The sequence below is a fragment of the Epinephelus fuscoguttatus genome, linkage group LG4 (genome assembly GCF_011397635.1).
Source record: "Epinephelus fuscoguttatus linkage group LG4, E.fuscoguttatus.final_Chr_v1".
Classification (NCBI taxonomy): Eukaryota; Metazoa; Chordata; class Actinopteri; order Perciformes; family Serranidae; genus Epinephelus; species Epinephelus fuscoguttatus.
Genome location: NC_064755.1, coordinates 34,152,462 through 34,173,904, shown reverse-complemented (window position 1 = coordinate 34,173,904; position 21,443 = coordinate 34,152,462). Strand labels below are relative to the sequence as shown.

At 42.4% G+C, this 21,443-nt stretch overlaps 3 protein-coding genes across 17 annotated transcripts in view; all 3 read left to right on the top strand.

Moving 5' to 3' along the window:
* Window positions 1–11,102, top strand: part of LOC125886934 (unconventional myosin-IXAa-like) — a 226,942-nt gene extending 215,840 nt beyond the window's left edge. For 3 of the 9 annotated variants that reach the window (XM_049573320.1, XM_049573315.1, XM_049573313.1), the window contains 6 exons: window positions 1,709–1,832; window positions 2,797–2,850; window positions 5,066–5,086; window positions 5,404–5,636; window positions 6,016–6,158; window positions 6,408–11,102. In XM_049573320.1, coding sequence (XP_049429277.1) covers window positions 1,709–1,832; window positions 2,797–2,850; window positions 5,066–5,086; window positions 5,404–5,636; window positions 6,016–6,158; window positions 6,408–6,790 — 958 coding nt within the window. In that variant the 3' untranslated portion in view covers window positions 6,791–11,102. The remainder of the gene's footprint in view (window positions 1–1,708; window positions 1,833–2,796; window positions 2,851–5,065; window positions 5,087–5,403; window positions 5,637–6,015; window positions 6,159–6,407) is intronic. The other 6 variants (XM_049573318.1, XM_049573316.1, XM_049573314.1 and 3 more) reach the window with 3 other exon arrangements.
* A 1,720-nt stretch (window positions 11,103–12,822) lies between these two features.
* LOC125886955 (DNA polymerase III PolC-type-like) lies at window positions 12,823–16,657 on the top strand. The gene is made up of 3 exons (XM_049573364.1): window positions 12,823–12,957; window positions 14,367–14,409; window positions 15,795–16,657. The coding sequence occupies exons 2-3, from the start codon at window positions 14,367–14,369 to the stop codon at window positions 16,349–16,351; spliced, it is 600 nt and encodes a 199-aa protein (XP_049429321.1). The 5' UTR covers window positions 12,823–12,957; the 3' UTR covers window positions 16,352–16,657.
* Window positions 12,848–21,443, top strand: part of LOC125886953 (DNA polymerase III subunit epsilon-like) — a 50,283-nt gene continuing 41,687 nt past the window's right edge. For 2 of the 7 annotated variants that reach the window (XM_049573360.1, XM_049573353.1), the window contains exon 1: window positions 19,384–19,512. The gene's annotated coding sequence lies outside the window, so the exon portion shown is untranslated. Of the gene's footprint in view, window positions 12,958–19,383; window positions 19,513–21,443 lie in introns of those variants that run through there. The other 5 variants (XM_049573359.1, XM_049573357.1, XM_049573355.1 and 2 more) reach the window with 5 other exon arrangements.

The following is a 21,443-nucleotide window of genomic DNA, read 5'->3' as shown; positions in this document are numbered from 1 at the left end:
TATAGTCAGAACATATAATGAAAAACAAAATGAGGAAGCACATATTCATGCAAACAACTTGATTAATGGACCCCAATTATATATCTACAACTTCAAACACATTAACATGGATAAAATGTATAATTTCACTTCCAACAGACATTTCAATTTTGGTCATACAGAACATTTGGTAAGAGAGGGGAGGGCGTGCTTTCCTGGGGTGACAGGAAGGGACAGGATGTGGTGAAAAAAAAGAGGCATTGTCTTAGACAACTAGTAGGTCGTTCATCACCGCGTTTTGCCCCAAGGCTGGATACTTTAAGATGGTATCTGAAACTTGAGGGATCCCATGTGACTTTTTACCTCCTTGTTGTCCAGTCGGGGTGATACAGGGGTGAGTCCTAAGTATTTGACCCCCAGTGGTCTGGTGGGTCTTGTTCATTGATAATACTGGTTCAAGGGAAGTCCAGAGAGGCTGTTCCTCTACATCTCACACCAAAAGTACATTGCAGCATGAGGCTGAAGATTTTTAACCAGATTTAAATCTCCAGGCAGTTATGTAACAAATGTTTTATTGTTTTAACTTTCGCTAACTGAACCAGCTGACAAAGATATCATGAGCATGCCAGTGTATGATGTTAGACTCTAAACTAAAGAGATCACATTTCAGACAAAAGATTCACAATGAGACAAGCTGAAACATGCAACTACTTGCAATGCAGTTCACAACAATGCAACAAGATAAGACAGTGTATCATCTCTGTGCAACAACTCTCTGTACCTCTGTTCTGATTTGCAGCTTTTCAGGCTTATTTTGTGGCTGAACATAATTTGTAGCTTCTTAGAATATGAATGAGGATAGTGATAGTGAGATACTGGCTACAGTTGCATTTGTAGTAGTGATGAAACGATGAAAATACGTCACAATAACATAAGTAAGCAGCAACAGTCAGCGACAATGTGTGAGGGGGGGCATAAGCACATACAGCAAGCAGCTGCATCAACCCACAGTCCAACACTGGCACACTGTGAGGACGGAAACAGAGGGCTCGGCGAGGACGTAGCACCTGCAGCAGCAAGCAAACACGCTGTCTGCGGTCATTTTGGCTTGACCAACTTCAAGTTGTTTTGCTGTGAAATAAGGTGTTGTGCTTTACATTCTAAAACCAGCTGCCAGCTGAGTTGCAGGTTACATCATCAGCCGGCTTGAGTTAAGCTCAGACTGGCCACTTCACACCACTGCAACTTTTCTCCGCAGCGTTCTAAAATGGTTTCATCTCGTTGTGAATCTTTGGTCTGAACTGGGCGTACGGTTGACACATTTCCGCGAACTCTTTAAATAAAGCTGTTTGATAATTATGTGAACTGGAAAGATTTCAAATCACATTCCACAAAAATGTTTTCAAAGCCTGACACATTTCCTGGAGGCCTGCTTCAAGCTTCAAAGTTTCTGTTTAACTTCCTGCTTACAAAGTTTATGCTTTTGATTTGACAGTGGTACAGATGTTAGCCACCTAGTTACCAATTTACAAATGACTGAAGGCTTTACTAGTTAAGAAATGTTTTAGTGTTGCAGTCTGATTTAGGAAATCACTAGTTTGAAGCAAGCTAAGTGTAGATCCTGACACTTAAGAAGGATGCACAGACGTTGTAATTTATGAATAGCTGAGGCAACACATCCTCTGTTCTGCTCATGTTAACTCTTTCTAAATGTATCTCTTCTCTGCAGGTGTGTGGAGCTGATCATCAATGAGCAGATGGGCAAGTACAAAGCTCGTCTGAAAGACATCAGCAGTCTGGAGTTTGCAGAAAGCAAAGCTAAGAGCAGACTGACCCACATCAGGAGGTCCATGGTAAGATCAGACTGTCAGTCATTCTCAGTGCGCAGTTCATTATGCTAAAGATCTTATTATCAATATACTCCTTACTGCCTGGCATTGATGTGGATGTTTTTCCTACTTGTTCCTCTCACTCATCATTTAAATGGTGACACAACAGTTTTGTTTTAGCTCCTTGAGCAGCTGGCATGGTTTCCCTACGGCCATGGCAGGAGTTCATTCATACATCTTCCATCAACAGATTTTGCTGTGTTTTTGTAACACAAGCAAAAAGCTGACAAAAACTCAAGGGGATATACATGCGCCTCAAAAATGTACACAGCAGGACACAATAACTTACAGGTTTTAAATTCTTACCGTCAAGGCTACACACGTGCTGCAGACCTTCCATTAATAAGAACATTTCTGCCTCTGTTGACTAATACCTCTCCATTATAAACGCATGTCCCTGCTCTTAAATTCTAAGCATATTCCCAAACACAGCTGATGTTAAAAAAAGACCTCCCTAAAAATATTTTTTTCTTTTATTCAAAGAAAAAACTCCATCTATATATAAAACAAAAAGGACTGTAAAGACTGTATGGCGCTTTGGGCCACTTGCCAACTGTGAGCATAAGACAGAGAAGAAGACGGAGAAGGAGGAGAAGGCTGGCTCCTCTCCAGCTACCAGTCCATGCTCCATACTTGGTTACCACTGGGACTTAAACCGATGACCCAGCCAAGCCAAGTCCCTGTGGACTGAGCCACTGTTGCCCACGATCACCATTACTATTACTGATGGTGTGCCCATTAGAGTGTCTTTAACAACTTTCACTTCCCAAACATATTTAGCTCAGTTTTAAACTAAATGTCTGGACGTCTTTTAACCTGCAAATCACCAGATCCACACTTACTTTATTACCTTCACCTCTCCCTAACCCTAATCTGTCCTTCCTTCCTTCCTTCCTTCCTTCCTTCCTTCCCCCACCCCTCCTTCCAGAAACCTGTACTAATTGCGGTTAGGTTTATGAGCATAACCCGCACTGCCACCCCGGTATGTATGCCCCTCTCACTCCATGTGCCCGCCCACCGCCACAACCAGTCCTGTCCTGTCCGTCAGTCTATCTGATCCGTCCACTCATACTGTCTGTTGCCTCCAGTCCCAGTACTCGTCACGTCTGTCTGTAGTTCTCTTCTAGCTGTCTGAGCTGCTGTTTGTGCATTCTTAACTGTTTTATTACACCTTGTTTAGCTGACAAGTGTTGTCGCTTAATACTGTTGTGGAATCATTTATAAGGTCCTAAATAAAGTGATAGCCCTCAAAATTAACATTGCTTGTTAATATTGTCACATTTTCTTCCTGAGTTCAAAGTTTACATCTAAAAACAAAAGAACAGTGTGATATTGTTGTATTCAGGTAGTGTATTGTGGCTGTCCGCAGGTACATTATAGGGTTAAAGTATGGAAATCACATGACAAGACATGACACTGTTGATGTTTCTAGATAACGTCTGCCAAGACTTTTACTTGGGTGTAAAGACTTGATGAGTACTTGCTGACTTTTTCTACTGACTGAAGACTTGGACTTTTTATATTTTTCTTTTATTCTTTTTAAAGGAATGTACTGAACAAGAAACCAATCAATTTATTTATACAGTTAAAGGATGATTTGGGATTTCACATAAAACATGTCACCGTTGCGTTGCACAGAGGATGCAGAGTCATCCCTATGTTCCCAGGCTATGTTCTTCCCAGCTGGCCACCAACATCATTAGACGCTGGTATTTGGTTCAATTTGGGTTGTTACCTTGAGTGACCAAAATTCAATGTCAGGACAACGTCTCATGTCAACACACATTTGACATTGAATACTAATGACAGATATTTTGTTGGTTTTAAGTTGTGTTGTAACCAAAATCCACCGTCTTCCAACGTCTCATGTCACGTCTCAAAAGCCAGTGTCACGACATGAAATTCTTACCTCATTTTTTTGTCATTCGACATTTATAATATTGTTAACCCGATTTTTCTTAGTCTTAACGTATTTCTAATGTCATATTGACGTCTGCTGCCAGTGTGGTTGATATAAACTAATATTGTTAGGGATTTGTTAGGGCCGTCTTTACAGTTCATACTGTAAAAGAACAAAGGGAGATGGACGTCTCAAACGCAATTTAAATGGTAAGAATCCATGTAGCCACTGTGGAGATATCAATGTCTAAAATCAAGAAAACTGTCTTGAACACAAATTTGAGTGTAAAGGTTTCAAGGAGCAGCCTTTAACATCAGTAGGCTGTTAGCTGTAGGTGGATTGTGACATACTGACCAGGGGAAACATATATTGAACATTTTAACCCTTTGAAAATTCTCCTGAATGTGTCATAAGTAGGACCCTGGGAACATGTGCTCCTGAGAACGCCATTGTTCACGCAAGGTTTTGTTTTGCTAAATCAGCTTTCTCCCCAAATAGACAAACTGACTTGGACTCAATTATGTCTCCAGACTTGGGACTGACTTTGAGCTAAAAGTTGTCTTTGTCACAATTCTACTTATGAGCCAAGTGTTGTGTGAACAAATGAGATTTTAACAGCAGCTAACGCTAACTAGCTGTGGCTAGATGCTATTAATTAACAGCGGGTAATTCGGGAAATTGTTTGATTAATTGACGATATAATTAATAATAATTAACAAAGAATTATGTGAATTAAGTTGATTTTTATGAAGCTTGAAGCCACTTGTGCTTTAAAACCAAAGCAGCTAACTCTCACCTAATGGAAGTCTTGAAAATAATCTACCTAGCATACTGCTAACGTTGTTGAATTAGTTTTTACCTACATTTAATTTCTCTTTGTTAGATCCGGCTCGTAATGTAGCTCTACTGTTTGTGTAAAGTTAATTGTTAGAGGAGTTTCCGTCATGGTGTTGTTGCTTTGTCTGCCAAGTGTCTGTGGAAAGCTAACCAAGCTAACTACCTAGCTTACTGCTAGCACCTCCCGTCTAATGTCAGGAGTGACAACAGTGCTATCAAGCTAGCAGTAATGTTCCTGGAGGACAAATGAAGGTTGTTATTTCCTGTTTCTCAAGTAGAACTGGTTAACGTTGGCAAGTGCGGTATCTTTTTGAAGTCGCAAGACCAGGTCTGCTGTAACTGTAGTTTTGTCTTTGGTTCATGTTTATGTTTGTGTTGAGCACGTTGAGAGAGCAGCACTCCGACTGTAGCTCCACTGACTCTGCTTTCTGTTTCTGCTCCACAACTTAATGTCACGCAGCCTAACACAGCTAAACTTAAGGTAATGCCTACCTGTGTGTGTGTGTGTGTGTGTGTGTGTGTGTGTGTGTGTGTGTGTGTGTGTGTGTGTGTTGATAATCAGCTGACCTCATAGTGCCTTAGCCGTGATGTCCTAAACTGATGTTGTCAACGCATTCTCTGTATAGTCTGTATGTGGTCAAAACATCCAACCATGTCTATAGCAAGTCTGCTGTCTGTGCTCCATCGCTGTCACTGTCAACCAAAAAATGATCATTATTATTATTATTATTATTATTATTATTATTCGGCAGCCTCCATTAACACACTCTCTTGCCCTGTGATTTTGTGAACTTGCAGAGCAAAGGCCGTGTTCGGCAAAGCAGCACCCACGTGACCTCGCCTCCTCTCAGCCCCAAAGCAGCCGCTGTGGTGGTGGATGGAGAGGGCTCAGGAGGAGTAGGAGGAGGAGGGGGAGGAGGAGGAGGAGGAGAGGATGCAGCAGAGGCTGGGCTGAACGAGCAGCAGCAGCTGGCGATGCAGCAGGAGGAGCGAATTCTCACAGAGCAGATCGAAAGTCTGCAGAAAGAAAAGTATGACGTCTCTGGTTGAGCTGTTCAGAGCCTGATGATGACAGTTGAAGTGTTTTGCTTAATGTGTCACACAAAATTTGTACACAAGCTACTGAAACAAAGAGAAGGTAGTAATCAGTTTGGCATTTTAGCTGATGCACCACTCAAAATATATATATACACACAAGTGTGAACTGGTAGCTGTGTATGATTTAACACCTGTCTTTTTACTGTATGTCATTACTCAGCAATCTGGTACACTGATTCCTTCAGGGACACACAGATACAGTATGTGTACGTCTAGTCAGGACGTCTAAATTGCATGCAGTAGGAAATGATTTAGATAAAGCACTTACATAATCTGTAATTTGCATTTTTGCGTGTGTGTGTGTGTCGACAGGGAGGAGCTGACGTATGAGATGCTGATCTTGGAGCCTCGGACGTCCGACGATGAGACTCCTGAATCTGAAGCATCCATCGGCACAGCGGACAGCTCTGAGAACATCACCATAGAGACGGAGGGAGCCACATCAGACCCCTCTGGTATGTGTGAGTATGTCCAACGCCTTGTTTCCACTTACGTATGTGTACGGAGACAAGGCAACCAGGAGTCCATTCTTTTCCATTCTATGGGAAGCTCCTACATTCCGTAATATTTCAGTTATGAATTTGGCGGGAGTACGTCAAAAAATTTTACTTTTGCGGTGGATTTTAGAGAGACCGTATGATGGTGCAGGTATGATGAAGTATTGATAATGTGCTTTTAACACCTCTGCTGATGTCTCTCTGCAGAGCGAGGCACTTATCGCGCCAGAAAGTCGGAGGCAAAGACCAGACGGGCTTTGCGCCGTCAGCCTGACTCCCAGGACTCCGCAGACTCCACCTCCACCATTTCCTCCTCCTACCACCCCTCTTCCTCCCTCTCCTCCAATGCCTCTGGCTCTCCATCCCCTCACTACCGGTTCCGCTCCTCCTCCTCCGGGCCCCTGCTCACTTCCTGTGGTTTGGGGGCCCCGCTGGCTGAGGCAGAGGGAAGCCACGGTAAGACCCGTCACAGGCTCAGGCTCAGCCGCAGCTCCCCACGTGAGCCCTCAGGAAGCCACCGGAGGGAGTCGGACTTCAGCTCGGGGCCACAGCAGCTGGTTCTGTACGGCAGCAACGAGTTCATGGTGTGAAGCCGAGGAGGGAAGGAACGCCAGCCGCCACCTGTTCGAGTGCAGGGTGGCGTACAGGAGGAGGAGGAGGGAGAGTCCGGGGTCAAATGAGGCTGGTCACAGGGCGAGGATTGTGCCCAGTGTCGCCTGCTGCCCCTCCTCGGCACCCACACCCCTCCTCCCCTGGAACAGTCAGAGCAGAGGGCTGTGAGAATCAAAGAAGACTGGAACTATGACACAGAGGGACAAAATGACAGGTCAAAGAAAAAGAGGACTGAAGAATGCTGGAGCAGAGTGAAGTGAATAGTCGGCCATGTTTGTTGACCCTCTGATCTCAGTGCTGTTTGACCCCTGCTGGAGCACCAGGGGTCGGTCAGAGGAGAGAGTGAAGAAGGGAAGGACGGTTGGTGAGAGACAGAGGAAAAACCCACACATGCAAAGCCAAATCTTACAGAGCCCCATCTTTATTTTTTAGCATGTGGGCAGGTGGATAAAGCCACCCTGAAGAAATGTAGCCATACTGACTGAACTGGCGGACATTTTGTCTGTAACCAGCGCCAAGCTAAGTCTGCTTTTCACGTTTACACAGGACACACCAGCCACGAGGCTGCATGCTTCTCCATCACACTTTTTCCTACATCAGTTTGAAGAGACTGTACAGAAATATGTTACATTATTATTATTATTATTATTATTAATTATTATTATTATTATTGTTATTCTGTTACAGAAGAAAAATGTGTAAATAGAAACTCCAGTGCTGCTCCTGGGTCATTCATTGTTGATTAGTCTCTATTTCCTGTTTTCAATTTTGCAAACTGAAGTGTTCAGGTTCCACTTTTGTTTCTGTGCTGGTTTTGCTCGGTTTACTGTCCTTTGTTTTCTCTGATTTAACGATGAACAGAGCCAGCCTCGGGCGTCCTCGGGTTATACACCTGAGAAATAATAGAAGGAAAAGCGTTTGATCCGCGCCCACAGAGCTACACGTCTGGGGCCAGATGCATAAAACTCTGTGTAAAACTGTGTGTCCGCACAAAGACAGACATATACATACACATTATTTTTCATCAGATCAACAAAGCTGTGCGTATGCCTGATTCTGTTTTATAAATCTCCATCATTGAGGCGCTGAGTGCACATACACAGGCCTCATTTCCACACCCACAGTTTGCCATGAAAGGATCTAAAAATGACCTTCAACATACATTTGAATATCGATACTTGTACCCGCCTCACCACTCATAAGACCTGCATAAAGAAAGTACAATTTCCCAAACTGTGTCTTATTGGAGAGGTTCTCTAGAGCAGTGGTTCCCAACTGATACAGCCCCGAGGTCATGATTTGTCCTTAGTCATTAGTTCAAGGTCCACTTATTTTAAAATATTCAGCATCATACTTGAGTTGAGCTAGTTTGCTCTCTCTGTTAAATAGCTGTCTGTTAGTGACTCACTCTGCAGCCGGAAACGGTACTTCATTACAAAAACTTTGTGCCGGAAAAACACACTTCAGAATAAAGTGTGTTTGTTAGGAACTTGACACATTTGCGAGTCACTTGCGGTCCATTGAGAATGGACTCATGACCCACCTTTGAGCCATGTAATTACACACAGCTGTGGATATTTGTAGTGTCTGTACCAATAATTAATGACAATTAAGCAAATATTGAATTTGAGAATCATTGTGGTGAAATTGCAATCATCATTTTTATTAAACGTCAGAAAAATGACCAGTGATTCATTCAAAGCACTCATCAGTCCCTTCAGTATGTCGCAGGCTGTTCTTGTGACTGTTGCAGCTTGAAATGCCTGATTTCACGACAGCTTTTCTAAATAATTTAAATCGCAGAGGTGAAAATTTCAAAAATAGTTGTGATGCTGTCTCAGATTCAGAGCTATTATTATGAGCATTCAGTGTTTCCCACAGAAGTAGAGTCTATTTGTGATGGCTGGGGATGAAGGGCAGGAACACCTGATCGCTGACCATCAGCTGTTAATGCATCTTATCGCTACTTGTCATATTTTACCTCTTGGGCAGAAGCCTCACAGCAACGGTTAACATCACACACCAAGTCGTTCAGCTCACACAGAAACCAAAACGGCACAACTGCCACCAAACTTGTAAATAACCATTTGGTGACATTAGCTGTGTGATGCTATCAGTTAGCGCTGTCACTGTATATGTGTGTGTGTGGACAAGGCGCAGCTCCTAATAGAGTTTCACTTTTTTTTTTTCTTTTTTTTCTGTGACTAAGGGACCAATGAAATCTTGCTGACTAATGACCTTTGTGGTCGACTAACGTTTGGTCGACTATTAGATGGCAGCCCTAGTTGATTGTTATGATCCCAAAATCCTTGAGGGACAACTTATGATGAAACAGACTTTAAAAAGTGCTTTAAAAAAAATGAATGATTATTTTTAGTTATTCAAAATGAACTTTATAAATGTGCCTGTGTAGCCTGCAAAAATAATAACACAATCTAAAATTTGCAAACAACCTAAAAACAGTGTTATCCGTCTCTCAACTTACATTTGACTGTGTCACCCGCCTCATCTAAAGACTGGTGACATTACTGTCACACATTCTTCATCAGTTTGTGTGTGTGAAAAGGCGTACACACGTTTTTTGTGCGTACACATTGTTTATGCATCTGGCCCCTGGTGTCACGTTTACTTTACCTGAGGTGTCAATCAGCCATAAGTGTATTGTCTCTGTCTCTCCCTCTTGTTTTCTATCTGTTTTTGTTCAGAAACATCAGTGTTACTATGTCAGGACTTGAATTTTTTTTTTACATATATATATAGATATTATTGCTGTATTATAGGTGTTGTTATTGATATCGAAGATGTCATGTTTTTGTTTTCAATATTGTTTCATGGTTCATTTTTGTTTAGATGAAAGCCATTTTTTCTTTCCTGACTCTGTGTGTGTGTGTGTGTGTGTGTGTGTGTGTGTGTGTGTGTGTGTGTGTGTGTGTGTGTGTGTGTGTGTGCGCGCGCGCGCGCGCGTTTGTGCATGGTTGAATGAGTGAGTGAATCATTCCTGCCACTGTATCAGCTCCCACCTGTGTGGTCTTGGCTACACACACATACACTAGTGTTTCCCCCCTCCAAAAAAATGTTCTTTTCATAAAGGTGGAAAAAAAAGTCTCTGCAATCATCAAGTGACACTAAAACTAACTCGGACATATGATGTGTTCAATTCCTCTGAGTTTCATTGCACCTGTGGGGAAACTCTTGCACTCACACACACTCTCAAACCGTCCACAACGTCCTCTGAGCCATCCAGTGTACTCTCTTCTTCTTCTTCTCTTTTACCAAAACAGTAGCTCTTCCATCCTCTTCTCTCCCGGCTCTGGCTGTGAAAAGTAGCATTTAACCTTCCTGTTAACCAGACGAGAACAAGTAGCAACTAACTCAGACCGTCCACGTGTTTCTGCATATTCTTACTCTCTTTCTGTCTCTGTCCATACAGTATCGAAACCGTCAGTGTGATATTCAGTTTTATGGCCCTAACTCAGCTTAACAGCGATGATGTCTCCGTATTTAAGCTGCACTATGTCCCTCCCTGCTTGCTGCGTCTGTGCGATCAGATGCTTTCGAGCACCCTTTGCTCCGATCTCACCAACACAATCAGTGTTAATCAAGTTTTCCTTGAAGCTGGAAGTCTCACTGAAGACTGTGCTGATCTCAGTTTTAATGCAGTTGTGGAGACTCGCAGTGTGTTGTCTTTTTACAACATAAACTGTAGACCTGTTTAGGGAAAAAAAAAAGTTTCAGAGGGGACAAAACTGATTCCCGATCAAATATCTTGAAGCTGATATTTGATGGGATGGTCTGTGTACATGTCCAGGCTGTCAATATGGCGAAAAAAGACAAAAAAAAAAAAAAAAAAAAGTGAATGTACCTGTCACTGGAAGGCATGCTCTGCTTTCTCTGGTTGTTTTTGTTCCTCTTTTATACACAGTGTATGTACTATTTATGATCATGCTTTTGGGGTGTACATTGGTTTAAAAGAATCTGTTATAAAAGGTGTTATAAGAGGATATATTATCCTGTGTACGGTTCATTATCTACTATTAACCATGGCGACATTTTAGCAGGCCACACTCGGTCTGTCATGTTTGTGCTACAAAGCGAGAAAAAAAAAGAAGCGCTGTGTCTCTTTGTCTGCGCCACTCTGGACACGGTTACGTATAAGGTGCAATTTGTGTTATATTTCTTTTTTTTTTTAATGAACATGTTTATGGTTGTAAGAAAAAAAGACTTTATGGGGGAAATTCATCTGCTTATTAAAAAAGCAAAACTGCAGCCAAACACAAATGAGTTGAGTTGTATTTTGCCTGAAATACGAGAGAAATAAATGTGTATTTTAGATTTTTGCATTTGCTGTTGTTAGCTTGCTAACTAACAAATTAATGATTAGCTAGCATGCTAATAAATATCTTGAGATATGATGGTTTTTTTCTTGCATAACAAGGCAGAATCTTTACTGACGTACACTGTTTAATTTGATGAGAACAAAACGAAGTAACTGGTCAGTGGAACACAAAATCATCAACCCACTGAGGCTGGATTCAAAATCACACCGAAAATCAAAGTAAAAAAATTTAAATCACAGGCTGATCCAACTCATAATGTGACTCAGTAGTGTGTACGGCCCCCCATCTGCCTGTATGCACTCCCGACAATGTCTAGCCATGCTGCTGATGAGTCGGCGGATGGTGTCCAGGGGGATCTCCCCCCAGACCTGGATCAGGACATCAGTTAGCTCCTGGACAGTCTTGGTGGTACTTGGTGGCGTCAGACGCACCGATACATAATGTCCCATAGGTGCTAAATTGGATTTAGGTCAGGGGAACAAGGGGGCCAGTCAATGACATCAATGCCTTCATCACCCAGGAACTGCCTACACACTCTGGCCACACAAGGCCGAGGATTTTCCTGCACCAGGACAAACTCAGGGCCCACTGCACCAGGACGAACTCAGGGCCCACTGCACCAGAGTAACGTCTGACAATCATTCTGAGGATTTCATCCCAGTACCTAACAGCAGTCAGGGTACCTTTGGCTATGACATGTAGGTCTGTGTGACCCTCCAAGGACATGCCTCCCCAGACCATCACTGACCCACCCCCATGCTGATCATGCTGGATGATGTCACAGGCAGCATAATGTTCACCACGGCATCTCCAGACTCTTTCACGCCTGTCACATGTGCTCAGTGTGAACCTGCTCTCATCTGTGAAGAGAACGGGACACCAATGACAGACCTGCCAGTTCTAGTGTTTTCTGGTGAATGATGGAGCTGCACGGTGCTGGGCTGTGAGCACAGGTCCCAAGAGAGGACGTCACGCCCTCATGCCACCCTCATGGAGTCTGTTTCTGACAGTGTGGTCAGAAACATGCACACCAGTAGCCTGCTGGAGGTCACGTATGCATGTGCCATCCTGGAGGAGCTGGACTACCTGATTGGGCTGCAGGTGCCGCCTCATGCTACCAGTAGTGACAAGGACACTAGCAGAAGACCAAACTAGAGCACAATCAGTCAGGAAAGAGAAGGAGAGCAACTGTCTGTGGCCACCACATGTAAAACCATTCCCTTTTTGGGGTTGTCTTGTATTACAAGAACTGTTTACCTGTTACTTCTTTTCATGATAAAAACACAATATACAAAATTCAGGTAGGCCTAGCAGCACATACAGATTAAATAGAAGTGCTATAAATACATATGAGGAACATAAAATGGGAGAAAATTTAACTTTTCTCTGTGGTTATGAGAAGTTATGACAGTTCCTCTTTCTGCTGCGAAAGTGTGTCACAAAGCGTGCTGCTGTGTTTACCCCCTACACAATGATGAAGGGTGCTTCACTCAGCTGTGACTGACTCTCCACGACAGAGTGGCGTGACTTTTTTCCATTTAAAAATGTGTGGGTGAAGTTTTCCTTTAATAACCTGAAATCAGCATGTGAGTGTTGCTGTGAGTTCCTGTGCTGAGGGCTGCTGCAGCTTTACCAAACATGAGGACATGAAGTTTGAGGCACCGCCCCCCTGCTGCCTCCTCAGTTCTGACTCTGCACCTCCTCAGCCGAGGATATAAAGATGCTTGTTTCTGTTCCTTTGAGTCACCGCTGGTTTCACACCATCACCTGTAACACAACTCAGCTGACAGCTCGTCACACTGTCCACGGTGAGTTCAGACTTTTCCTCCTTTATCAGCTCGTTATGTTCACACAGTAACTTTGAGAGACAGACTTGGCAGGGTGTCGGTGACTGCTTGTGTAGCGGTGCAAAGTGAAAGAAAAGGCTCACACCAGATTAACTGTGTTTTGGTGTTTTGGTGTGTGAGTTTCATAAAGTCATATAGTTATTGATAACTTTGGGAAACATTGTGCAGTAATCCAACTTCCTCTCTGTCCTTCTCTCTGTCTCACAACAAGCAGCTTCATCATCACCTGAAGCTCTCAGGTTTTCTGTTAGGTGATTGTAGAGCAGGGATCTTTAAACGTCGACATGTTTAAATCCCTCGCTTCACCATTTCTGGTTAAGATATTTTCCTCAGCTAATATGTAGGCATCTGTCTGTCAACAACAGAAAAATGCTTGAAAATGGCTAAAATGCGACCAATCGCTGTGGCCGAATATTTTTGTTTTTTTTTTTTTCTTCTAATTTTTGGTATGACTAAGTCATGGTATGGTATGCTGTACTCAATGGGTATGGACTAATATATATATATATTTATACACACATATGTATAGTACATATATATATATATATATATATCTCTTTGCGAGGCGATGTTATGAGATTTTAAAAACGTACCCTTTGATGTTTGAAAGTTAAAACTAAAAGTTGAATCTAAAATGCCTTTTTTAAGGATTTGGTTTGTGCAAATGGTTGTTTTGGCAACATTTTAAAGTGATGAAATGTAGTTTTGATGAAATATTTAAGCATGACGTGTTCAAGAATTGTTGGAAATTTGATAATCGAGTGTTTCTGGTCGATGATAAATGGTGTAATTTTGGCATTTTTTAGAGAAAAATGCCTTTCAAACCTGTCAGCAGGTTTTAGGGTTCAGATGTTATGTAAAATGAATACAAGATACAACCATTTGAAGAAGGATGTCCATCCCCTTCGTCAAAATGAAAACGTCCCTCCCTAGTGCTTGAATAATTATGAGACATCCCTTCCCTGTTGTGCACCAACTCCTCCCCCCTCATTAGTAACAAACAGTCCCTAACCACTTTAAAGATGAGTATGTACTTGCTGTCCCTCTACGGAAAACACACGTTTCATATTGTGACATTTACTGTGAACTTAATGCAGTACAGTTAACAGCAGGTTATTACCAGGAACTTTCAGCTTTGGTTTGAAGGTTTGGGTCACTGATTAACAAAACCCTGACCCATGCACCACTACGCCACACACGTCTACTGGGTCGGTGATTGAGAGGGATTGCTTCTGTATGAATCTATACATTGTTTAGCTTTAAAAGCCATCTTAAACTGTGAAAGCTAATATTATATCAATGCACTGTCAGACGTGACTGTAGGATGTGTAAGTTCATGTTCAAATTTCTGTCTCTTTAAATCTTTGCAGATGTCGAACATTGTTTTCTTTGACCTGGAGACCACTGGATTAGGTAAGATTACCTTTATGTCTGTTTGTCTGCTTATCAATACTTTTACCCCTTTTCGGCAGTCATGGCTTGGTTTGGCTTGGTTTGGTTTGGTTTAGTATTCTGAAAATAAAAATGGGAAGAAAGTTCAAAGAGTTGTTGATTATGCACCAGAGTCCCGTCAAAGGGATAGTTTGGGTCATTTGAAGAAAGGTTTTATGAGGTACTTCTCCACGGTCAGTGTATTACATACAGTGGATGTCGGTCGGCACGCCCCCAGTTTGGAGAAGCAGGCTGTGAGTACCGTCACAGAAGCTAAGCAATGTGCTGCAGCAGCAAAATTTATTTTAGCCACATAAATAAATAAATAAAATAAATATCAGAATAAATTTCACTGCTTTTCTTTGCCGTCACACGGCTATTTTCGAATGGGGAACTGAGGCGGTTATATCACTCTCTGTGTTATTACTCAGAGTGCTGTTTGCGGAGGAAACACTAAATGGACCTGGGTCTAGGCACCATGTCTGTGGGGTTACTTTTAGTTCCAAAGGTACCATACCAAAAGTGTTTGGTGGAAACAGGGCTTAAGAACCCCTCAGGCTTCTTTAAATCAATATATTTATATTAATAATGGATAAAGTGCCCTGGCTGTCAAAACCACATCTTTAAAGGACTGAAACCAGATGTTGAGAGAACGGATTACATTGTTACTTTGAAGTGTCTGAGTGAGTGGTTTTGACTTTGTGTTAAACGACTCATAAGTTTCTGTAAAAAAAGCATTACCGTCACACTGTTGGCAGGATGTGACGACAGAAAACTTTTTTATGTTCAATTAGTATGCGCATGCAGTGGCTGTCCAAAAGATATGACACTAGCTGTGTTTCATTAGTCATTCAACATGCCCTCGCTGACTTCCGCTCAACACTTGGCCTCTGGGTAATCCCCACCGCCATCTTATGTGCCGTTCCATTTGTCTGAAAACCTGAAGTGAACTTGGTGAGATCAACCCTCGGAGAGCTGAGGGAGCAGGTGCACAACAATGGTCGCTCCAGAGGTGTATACTACCCACAATGCATGGCAGTTATGCATTAGATGCAAGAAAATACATCCATGGTCAGGTGGCAGCAATGTATATCAAAGTCTGGTTGTGCCACCAAAGTAGAAGATGCAGAAAATTGGAAAAAATACAATAATAATAATAATAATAATAATAATTTAAAAAAAAGTTATCTTAGCACAAAGTATGGAAATGGGAGAAATAGCTGACCAAAGATAAAAAAAACAAAACTCAGCCATCGCAGCTAAGAAATCGTCCTGCACATACGCTTGTTTTATAATTTTGAACATATATTTATTTATATTTTCTTTTTCTTTATTCCTCTTTAAATCCATCCCTTCTCTACTTTCAGATCCAGGGTGTCATATCATCCAGTTGTCAGCCGTCTGTGGAGAGAGAGAATTTAACGCCTACATCCTCCCCCGCCGCCCCATCTCTCCAAAAGCCTCAGAGCTGACAGGCCTTACCCAGAGCAGAGGCACGCTGTATCACCACGGGACTCCTGTGAAAACTGTCTTTCTTTATGATGCTCTCAAGGACTTCATTGACTTTCTGAGCTCCTGCCGCCCCCGACGCTGCAAACGCCCGCACCGCCGCCCTGTTCTGCTGGCGGCCCACAATGCAAAGGGGTTTGATGCACCCATACTCGCCAGAGTGCTGCGAAAGTGCTCCCTCTGGGAGGACTTCCAGCAGGTGGTGTCTGGGTTTGTGGACACCTTGCCGCTAAGCAGGAACCTCTACGATCTGCACAGTTATTCTCTGGAGTCTCTGGCTGAGCACTTCCTGTACAGATACTATGACGACCATGATGGATTGGAGGATGCTAAAATATTGAAGGAGCTGTTCGACTTTTGGGATCCCGACAGAGAGGACGTCTGGGAAGTTACCTTCCCGACTAATGAATTTTAAAAAAGCTACAGGGGGAAAAAAATTGGCCATGAAAACAAAATATTTCATTTAAAAATTAACCTTTGCTTTGCTTTGTTGTTTGTTTTATTCTCATCATGTACCCTTGTGATAGGACACAAATAATGCAGGTTAGACCCCAAATTCACAGATTTGTAATGTTCATACTGAATAATTTGTATTATTTAGTTTCGTCTTATGTTCTGTAACGAGTCATACACACAAAAGTTGTTCTCTTGTCTTTGCTGTAAATTGCAGCACAGTTTTCCCACAATAACAATTAAACTTCTTTGTGACTGTTCAACACAACTTGGTATTTTTTAATTATTTGAATCAAGTTTCAGTAATAATACAGAGAGAAATCTCTCTCCTCAGCAGAGCAGCATGCAATGCAGCTGCAAGGCTGTGTTTGTCATGATCCTGGGTTTCTGTATATATTCTGTTACCCTGTAGACCCTTATAGGGCCGACGTCACAATGACGTCAGTTTGTTAGCTGGAGGCAAAACACAACTCTCCACCATAGGGCTGTAGGCTATAAAGGAGTCTTAAAATGTCGTCTTGTTGAGTTAACATGGTTGAATGTGATAAGACGAGGGACTGGACGGACAAAAATGCTCAAAAATGCTCACATGTGCAGCGCACACTTCATATCAGGTTAGGGAAAAAGTATTCCCTGTTGTAGGGATGAATAAAGTTATGTGTATTAAGGGTTATCATGTCCACCTCATCAGAAACTGGGGAGGTATTAAGAGGAATATTGGATTTCTCTGTAACGCTAACTCTTTAGAGCATTAGCTAACGTTAGCTTTGAAGGAAACCATTCAAGTGTCGTCCTCCTTTGTAGGATTGGCATAGTATTCAACCACAAAGCTTCCTGTGACATCATCCATCCACTGAGTGAGAGCATACGGGTCGGCCAGTCTGGTCCCGTTGGTCAGTGTTAATTTATTCAAGTTACACTCACAGTCCCGGAGAGTCAGTGACCTGACATGGTGTGTTCGTAAACTCAGTCTGATGCTCTACACTGAAGTGACAGCTCTGTTGGTCGAAGAAACGGAACGTTATATTTCTATATGAATTAACCAACGGTTAAGTTAATCACATAATCACTCCACTCAGCGCTCTGCTGCTCCGTCTCTCCAGACAGAGTGTCCAGAGTACGCTCTGCCACTCCGAGAGTGCGGTGCTCTGAATAACTGAATGGTACATTCAGACAGCACTCTGAATTCATGAACAGTCCAGTTTGTGCCAGAGTACACCCTGACACTAAGAATGAGTATTTCTGAATGCACCACTCACATCATCTTCCTCCATTGTCTAAAACAAACCAACAGAAGTTGCTAGCTAGCACTAGCTAATGTCTGTGAAGAATTGTTTCGCCTCCAGCTAAGCCCCGCCCACCAGAAACATCATACAGTTTACTAACAGTAAAAGGGTCAATAGGTTTTGTTTTGGAGTTTTTGGCTTGTGTTCCTTGTTCCAAGTTATTCATTCATGGTTAATCTGTTGCCTGTTATATTTAGTAGATTTTCTCCTCATGTGTCGTGTCTTGTTTTACTTCCTGTCTGTGTTTTCCCGCCTGTTTCCTGTCACACCTGTCTTGTTTGTCCTTCCCTGTTCCCAGAGTCTTTCCGTGACACCTGTTCTGTATTAGTCGTGTCTGCTCCACCCTAGTGTTCCCCTCCACACCCTTGTTGTCAGCCAATCCACATTTCCCCCTTGTTGCCCATGTCCTCCTCCTGCTCCACCAGGTATATTTGTCTAATTTTTATCTCATGCTTAATAAGTCAAAATCATCTAACTTGTAACATTTCAGTGAGGTATAGAGTTGCTTGTAACATATATATAAAAAAAAAAAAAGAAGCCAATGGAACAAATGAAGATATGCATAATTATCTTGTTTCAATGAATATTTTTTCACTTGTTCCACAGGCAGCTTTTTAAACCTTGGTGTGCTTTTTGCTTGTAATGTGAAAAGTTACTTCAGTTATTTTGGCCTATATTGAGTGTGATTGAGTTTAAGTGTCCCACACAACTAACATATTTGTGCCGCTGTCAGATATCTAGCTAAACACCCCCAAGCAGTGAAGGACGTAGAAGGAGTCCAAGTGCCACTACTCCTCGCTGGTGACCCTGCATACCCACTACTACCCTGGATCATGAAGGGCTTCTCTGGTCCCAATTTGACAGCTACACAAGAGACTTTCAATGAACACTTAAGTGCCATCTGTGTGAAAGTTGAGCACGCCTTTGGACACCTGAACGCAAGATGGCGTGTCCTGTCTAAGCAGTCTGATATAGACTACAACTTCATGCCGGTGGTGGTGGCCACTTGTTGTGTTCTCCACAATATATGTGAGGAGAAAAGACAGCAGCTTCCACCTGCAGCATTACATTGATATCCCTGAAGTTTAACTGACTTAATTTTCTGTGTATACAGTGTATTTAGGATAAAATACGTCGCTATAAACATCTGAGTGAAAAGCCAAAAGATGTTTGCAAAAAAAGAAAAGAAATGCTGCCAAAGAAGTTTTATTTCTATTTTTTATTTATTTATTTCCATATTTATCTCAATTTATCAAGTTATTTTTTTTTACTTCTTTTCATGATAAAAACATAATATAAAAAATTCAGGTAGGCCTAGCAGCACATACAGATTAAATAGAAGTGCTATAAATACATATGAGGAACATAAAATGGGAGAAAATTTAACTTTTCTCTGTGGTTATGAGAAGTTATGACAGTTTCTCTTTCTGCTGTTGAAAGTGTGTCCCAAAGCTTGCTGCTGTGTTTACCCCCTACACAATGATGAAGGGTGCTTCTCTCAGCTGTGAAGGTGACCACACACTGTGACACTCCATGACAGTGGAATGACTTTTTCCATTTAAAAATGTGTGGGTGAAGTTTTCCTTTAATAACCTGAAATCAGCATGTGAGTATTGCTGTGAGTTCCTGTGCTGAGGGCTGCTGCAGACTGTCCAGCTTCACCAAACAGGAGGACATGAAATTTGAGGCACCGCCCCCCTGCTGCCTCCTCAGTTCTGACTCTGCACCTCCTCAGCCGAGGATACAAAGATGCTTGTTTCTGTTCCTTTGAGTCACACCTGACTTCACAGCAACACCTGTAACACAACTCAGCTGACAGCTCGTCACACTGTCCACGGTGAGTTCAGACTTTTCCTCCTTTATCAGCTCTAACTTTGAGAGACAGACTTGGCAGGGTGTCGGTGACTGCTTGTGTAGCGGTGCAAAGTGAAAGAAAAAGCTCACACCAGATTAACTGTGTTTTGGTGTTTTGGTGTGTGAGTTTCATAAAGTCATATAGTTATTGATAACTTTGGGAAACATTGTGCAGTAATCCATCTTCCTCTCTGTCCTTCTCTCTGTCTCACAACAAGCAGCTTCATCATCACCTGAAGCGCTCAGGTTTTCTGTTAGGTGATTGTAGAGCAGGGATCTTTAAACGTCGACCTTTGAGTCACCATCTCCGGTGAAGATATTTTCCTCAGCCAATATGTAGGCCTAACACCATGTACTGCCATAGACCTACCAGAAATATCTATCTATCTATCTAATTTTCATATATATATATATATATATATATATATATATATATATATATATGTAAATATCTGCTGGGCTATAACGACAGTTTGACACCAGTCTATCACCGGCCAACCAGGAGACTTCATCAAACAACCCAAGGCAAGTTTAATCAAGACCGTAATAATAGTAAGCTCCACCATTATCGGCGTTACTTTTTAAAGTTTCAGTTTCATGTATCATCATTCTACAGCCTCTCTCCTGTAGAACTAGTCTGACTAGTCAGACTAGCCTCTCTCCTGCCCCTTCCCTGCTCCCTGCAGGAGAGAGGCTGTAAAACTAGTCAGACTAGAGTTTCGGTTTAGTGTAGAACTGTAGAACTAGTGATGATACATGAAACCAGAGTTCCAGTTATATATGTGTATATATATATACAGTACAAGCCAAAAGTTTGGACACACCTTCTCATTCAATGCGTTTTCTTTATTTTCATGACTATTTACATTGTAGATTCTCACTGAAGGCATCAAAACTATGAATGAACACATGTGGAGTTATGTACTTAACAAAAAAAGGTGAAATAACTGAAAACATGTTTTATACTCTAGTTTCTTCAAAATAGCCACCCTTTGCTCTGATTACTGCTTTGCACACTCTTGGCATTCTCTCCATGAGCTTCAAGAGGTAGTCACCTGAAATGGTTTTCCAACAGTCTTGAAGGAGTTCCCAGAGGTGTTTAGCACTTGTTGGCCCCTTTGCCTTCACTCTGCGGTCCAGCTCACCCCAAACCATCTCGATTGGGTTCAGGTCCGGTGACTGTGGAGGCCAGGTCATCTGCCGCAGCACTCCATCACTCTCCTTCTTGGTCAAATAGCCCTTACACAGCCTGGAGGTGTGTTTGGGGTCATTGTCCTGTTGAAAATAAATGATCGTCCAACTAAACGCAAACCGGATGGGATGGCATGTCGCTGCAGGATGCTGTGGTAGCCATGCTGGTTCAGTGTGCCTTCAATTTTGAATAAATCCCCAACAGTGTCACCAGCAAAACACCCCCACACCATCACACCTCCTCCTCCATGCTTCACAGTGGGAACCAGGCATGTGGAATCCATCCGTCACCTTTTCTGCGTCTCACAAAGACACGGCGGTTGGAACCAAAGATCTCAAATTTGGACTCATCAGACCAAAGCACAGATTTCCACTGGTCTAATGTCCATTCCTTGTGTTTCTTGGCCCAAACAAATCTCTTCTGCTTGTTGCCTCTCCTTAGCAGTGGTTTCCTAGCAGCTATTTGACCATGAAGGCCTGATTCGCGCAGTCTCCTCTTAACAGTTGTTCTAGAGATGGGTCTGCTGCTAGAACTCTGTGTGGCATTCATCTGGTCTCTGATCTGAGCTGCTGTTAACTTGCGATTTCTGAGGCTGGTGACTCGGATGAACTTATCCTCAGAAGCAGAGGTGACTCTTGGTCTTCCTTTCCTGGTCGGTCCTCATGTGTGCCAGTTTCGTTGTAGCGCTTGATGGTTTTGCGACTCCACTTGGGGACACATTT

Bases quoted from the DNA above. Each gene is read 5' to 3' on its own strand.
- LOC125886955 (XM_049573364.1), top strand. From the start codon at position 14,367: ATGTCGAACATTGTTTTCTTTGACCTGGAGACCACTGGATTAG. The intron at 14,410-15,794 runs GTAAGATTACCT...CTCTACTTTCAG, and splicing joins CCTGGAGACCACTGGATTAG to ATCCAGGGTGTCATATCATC.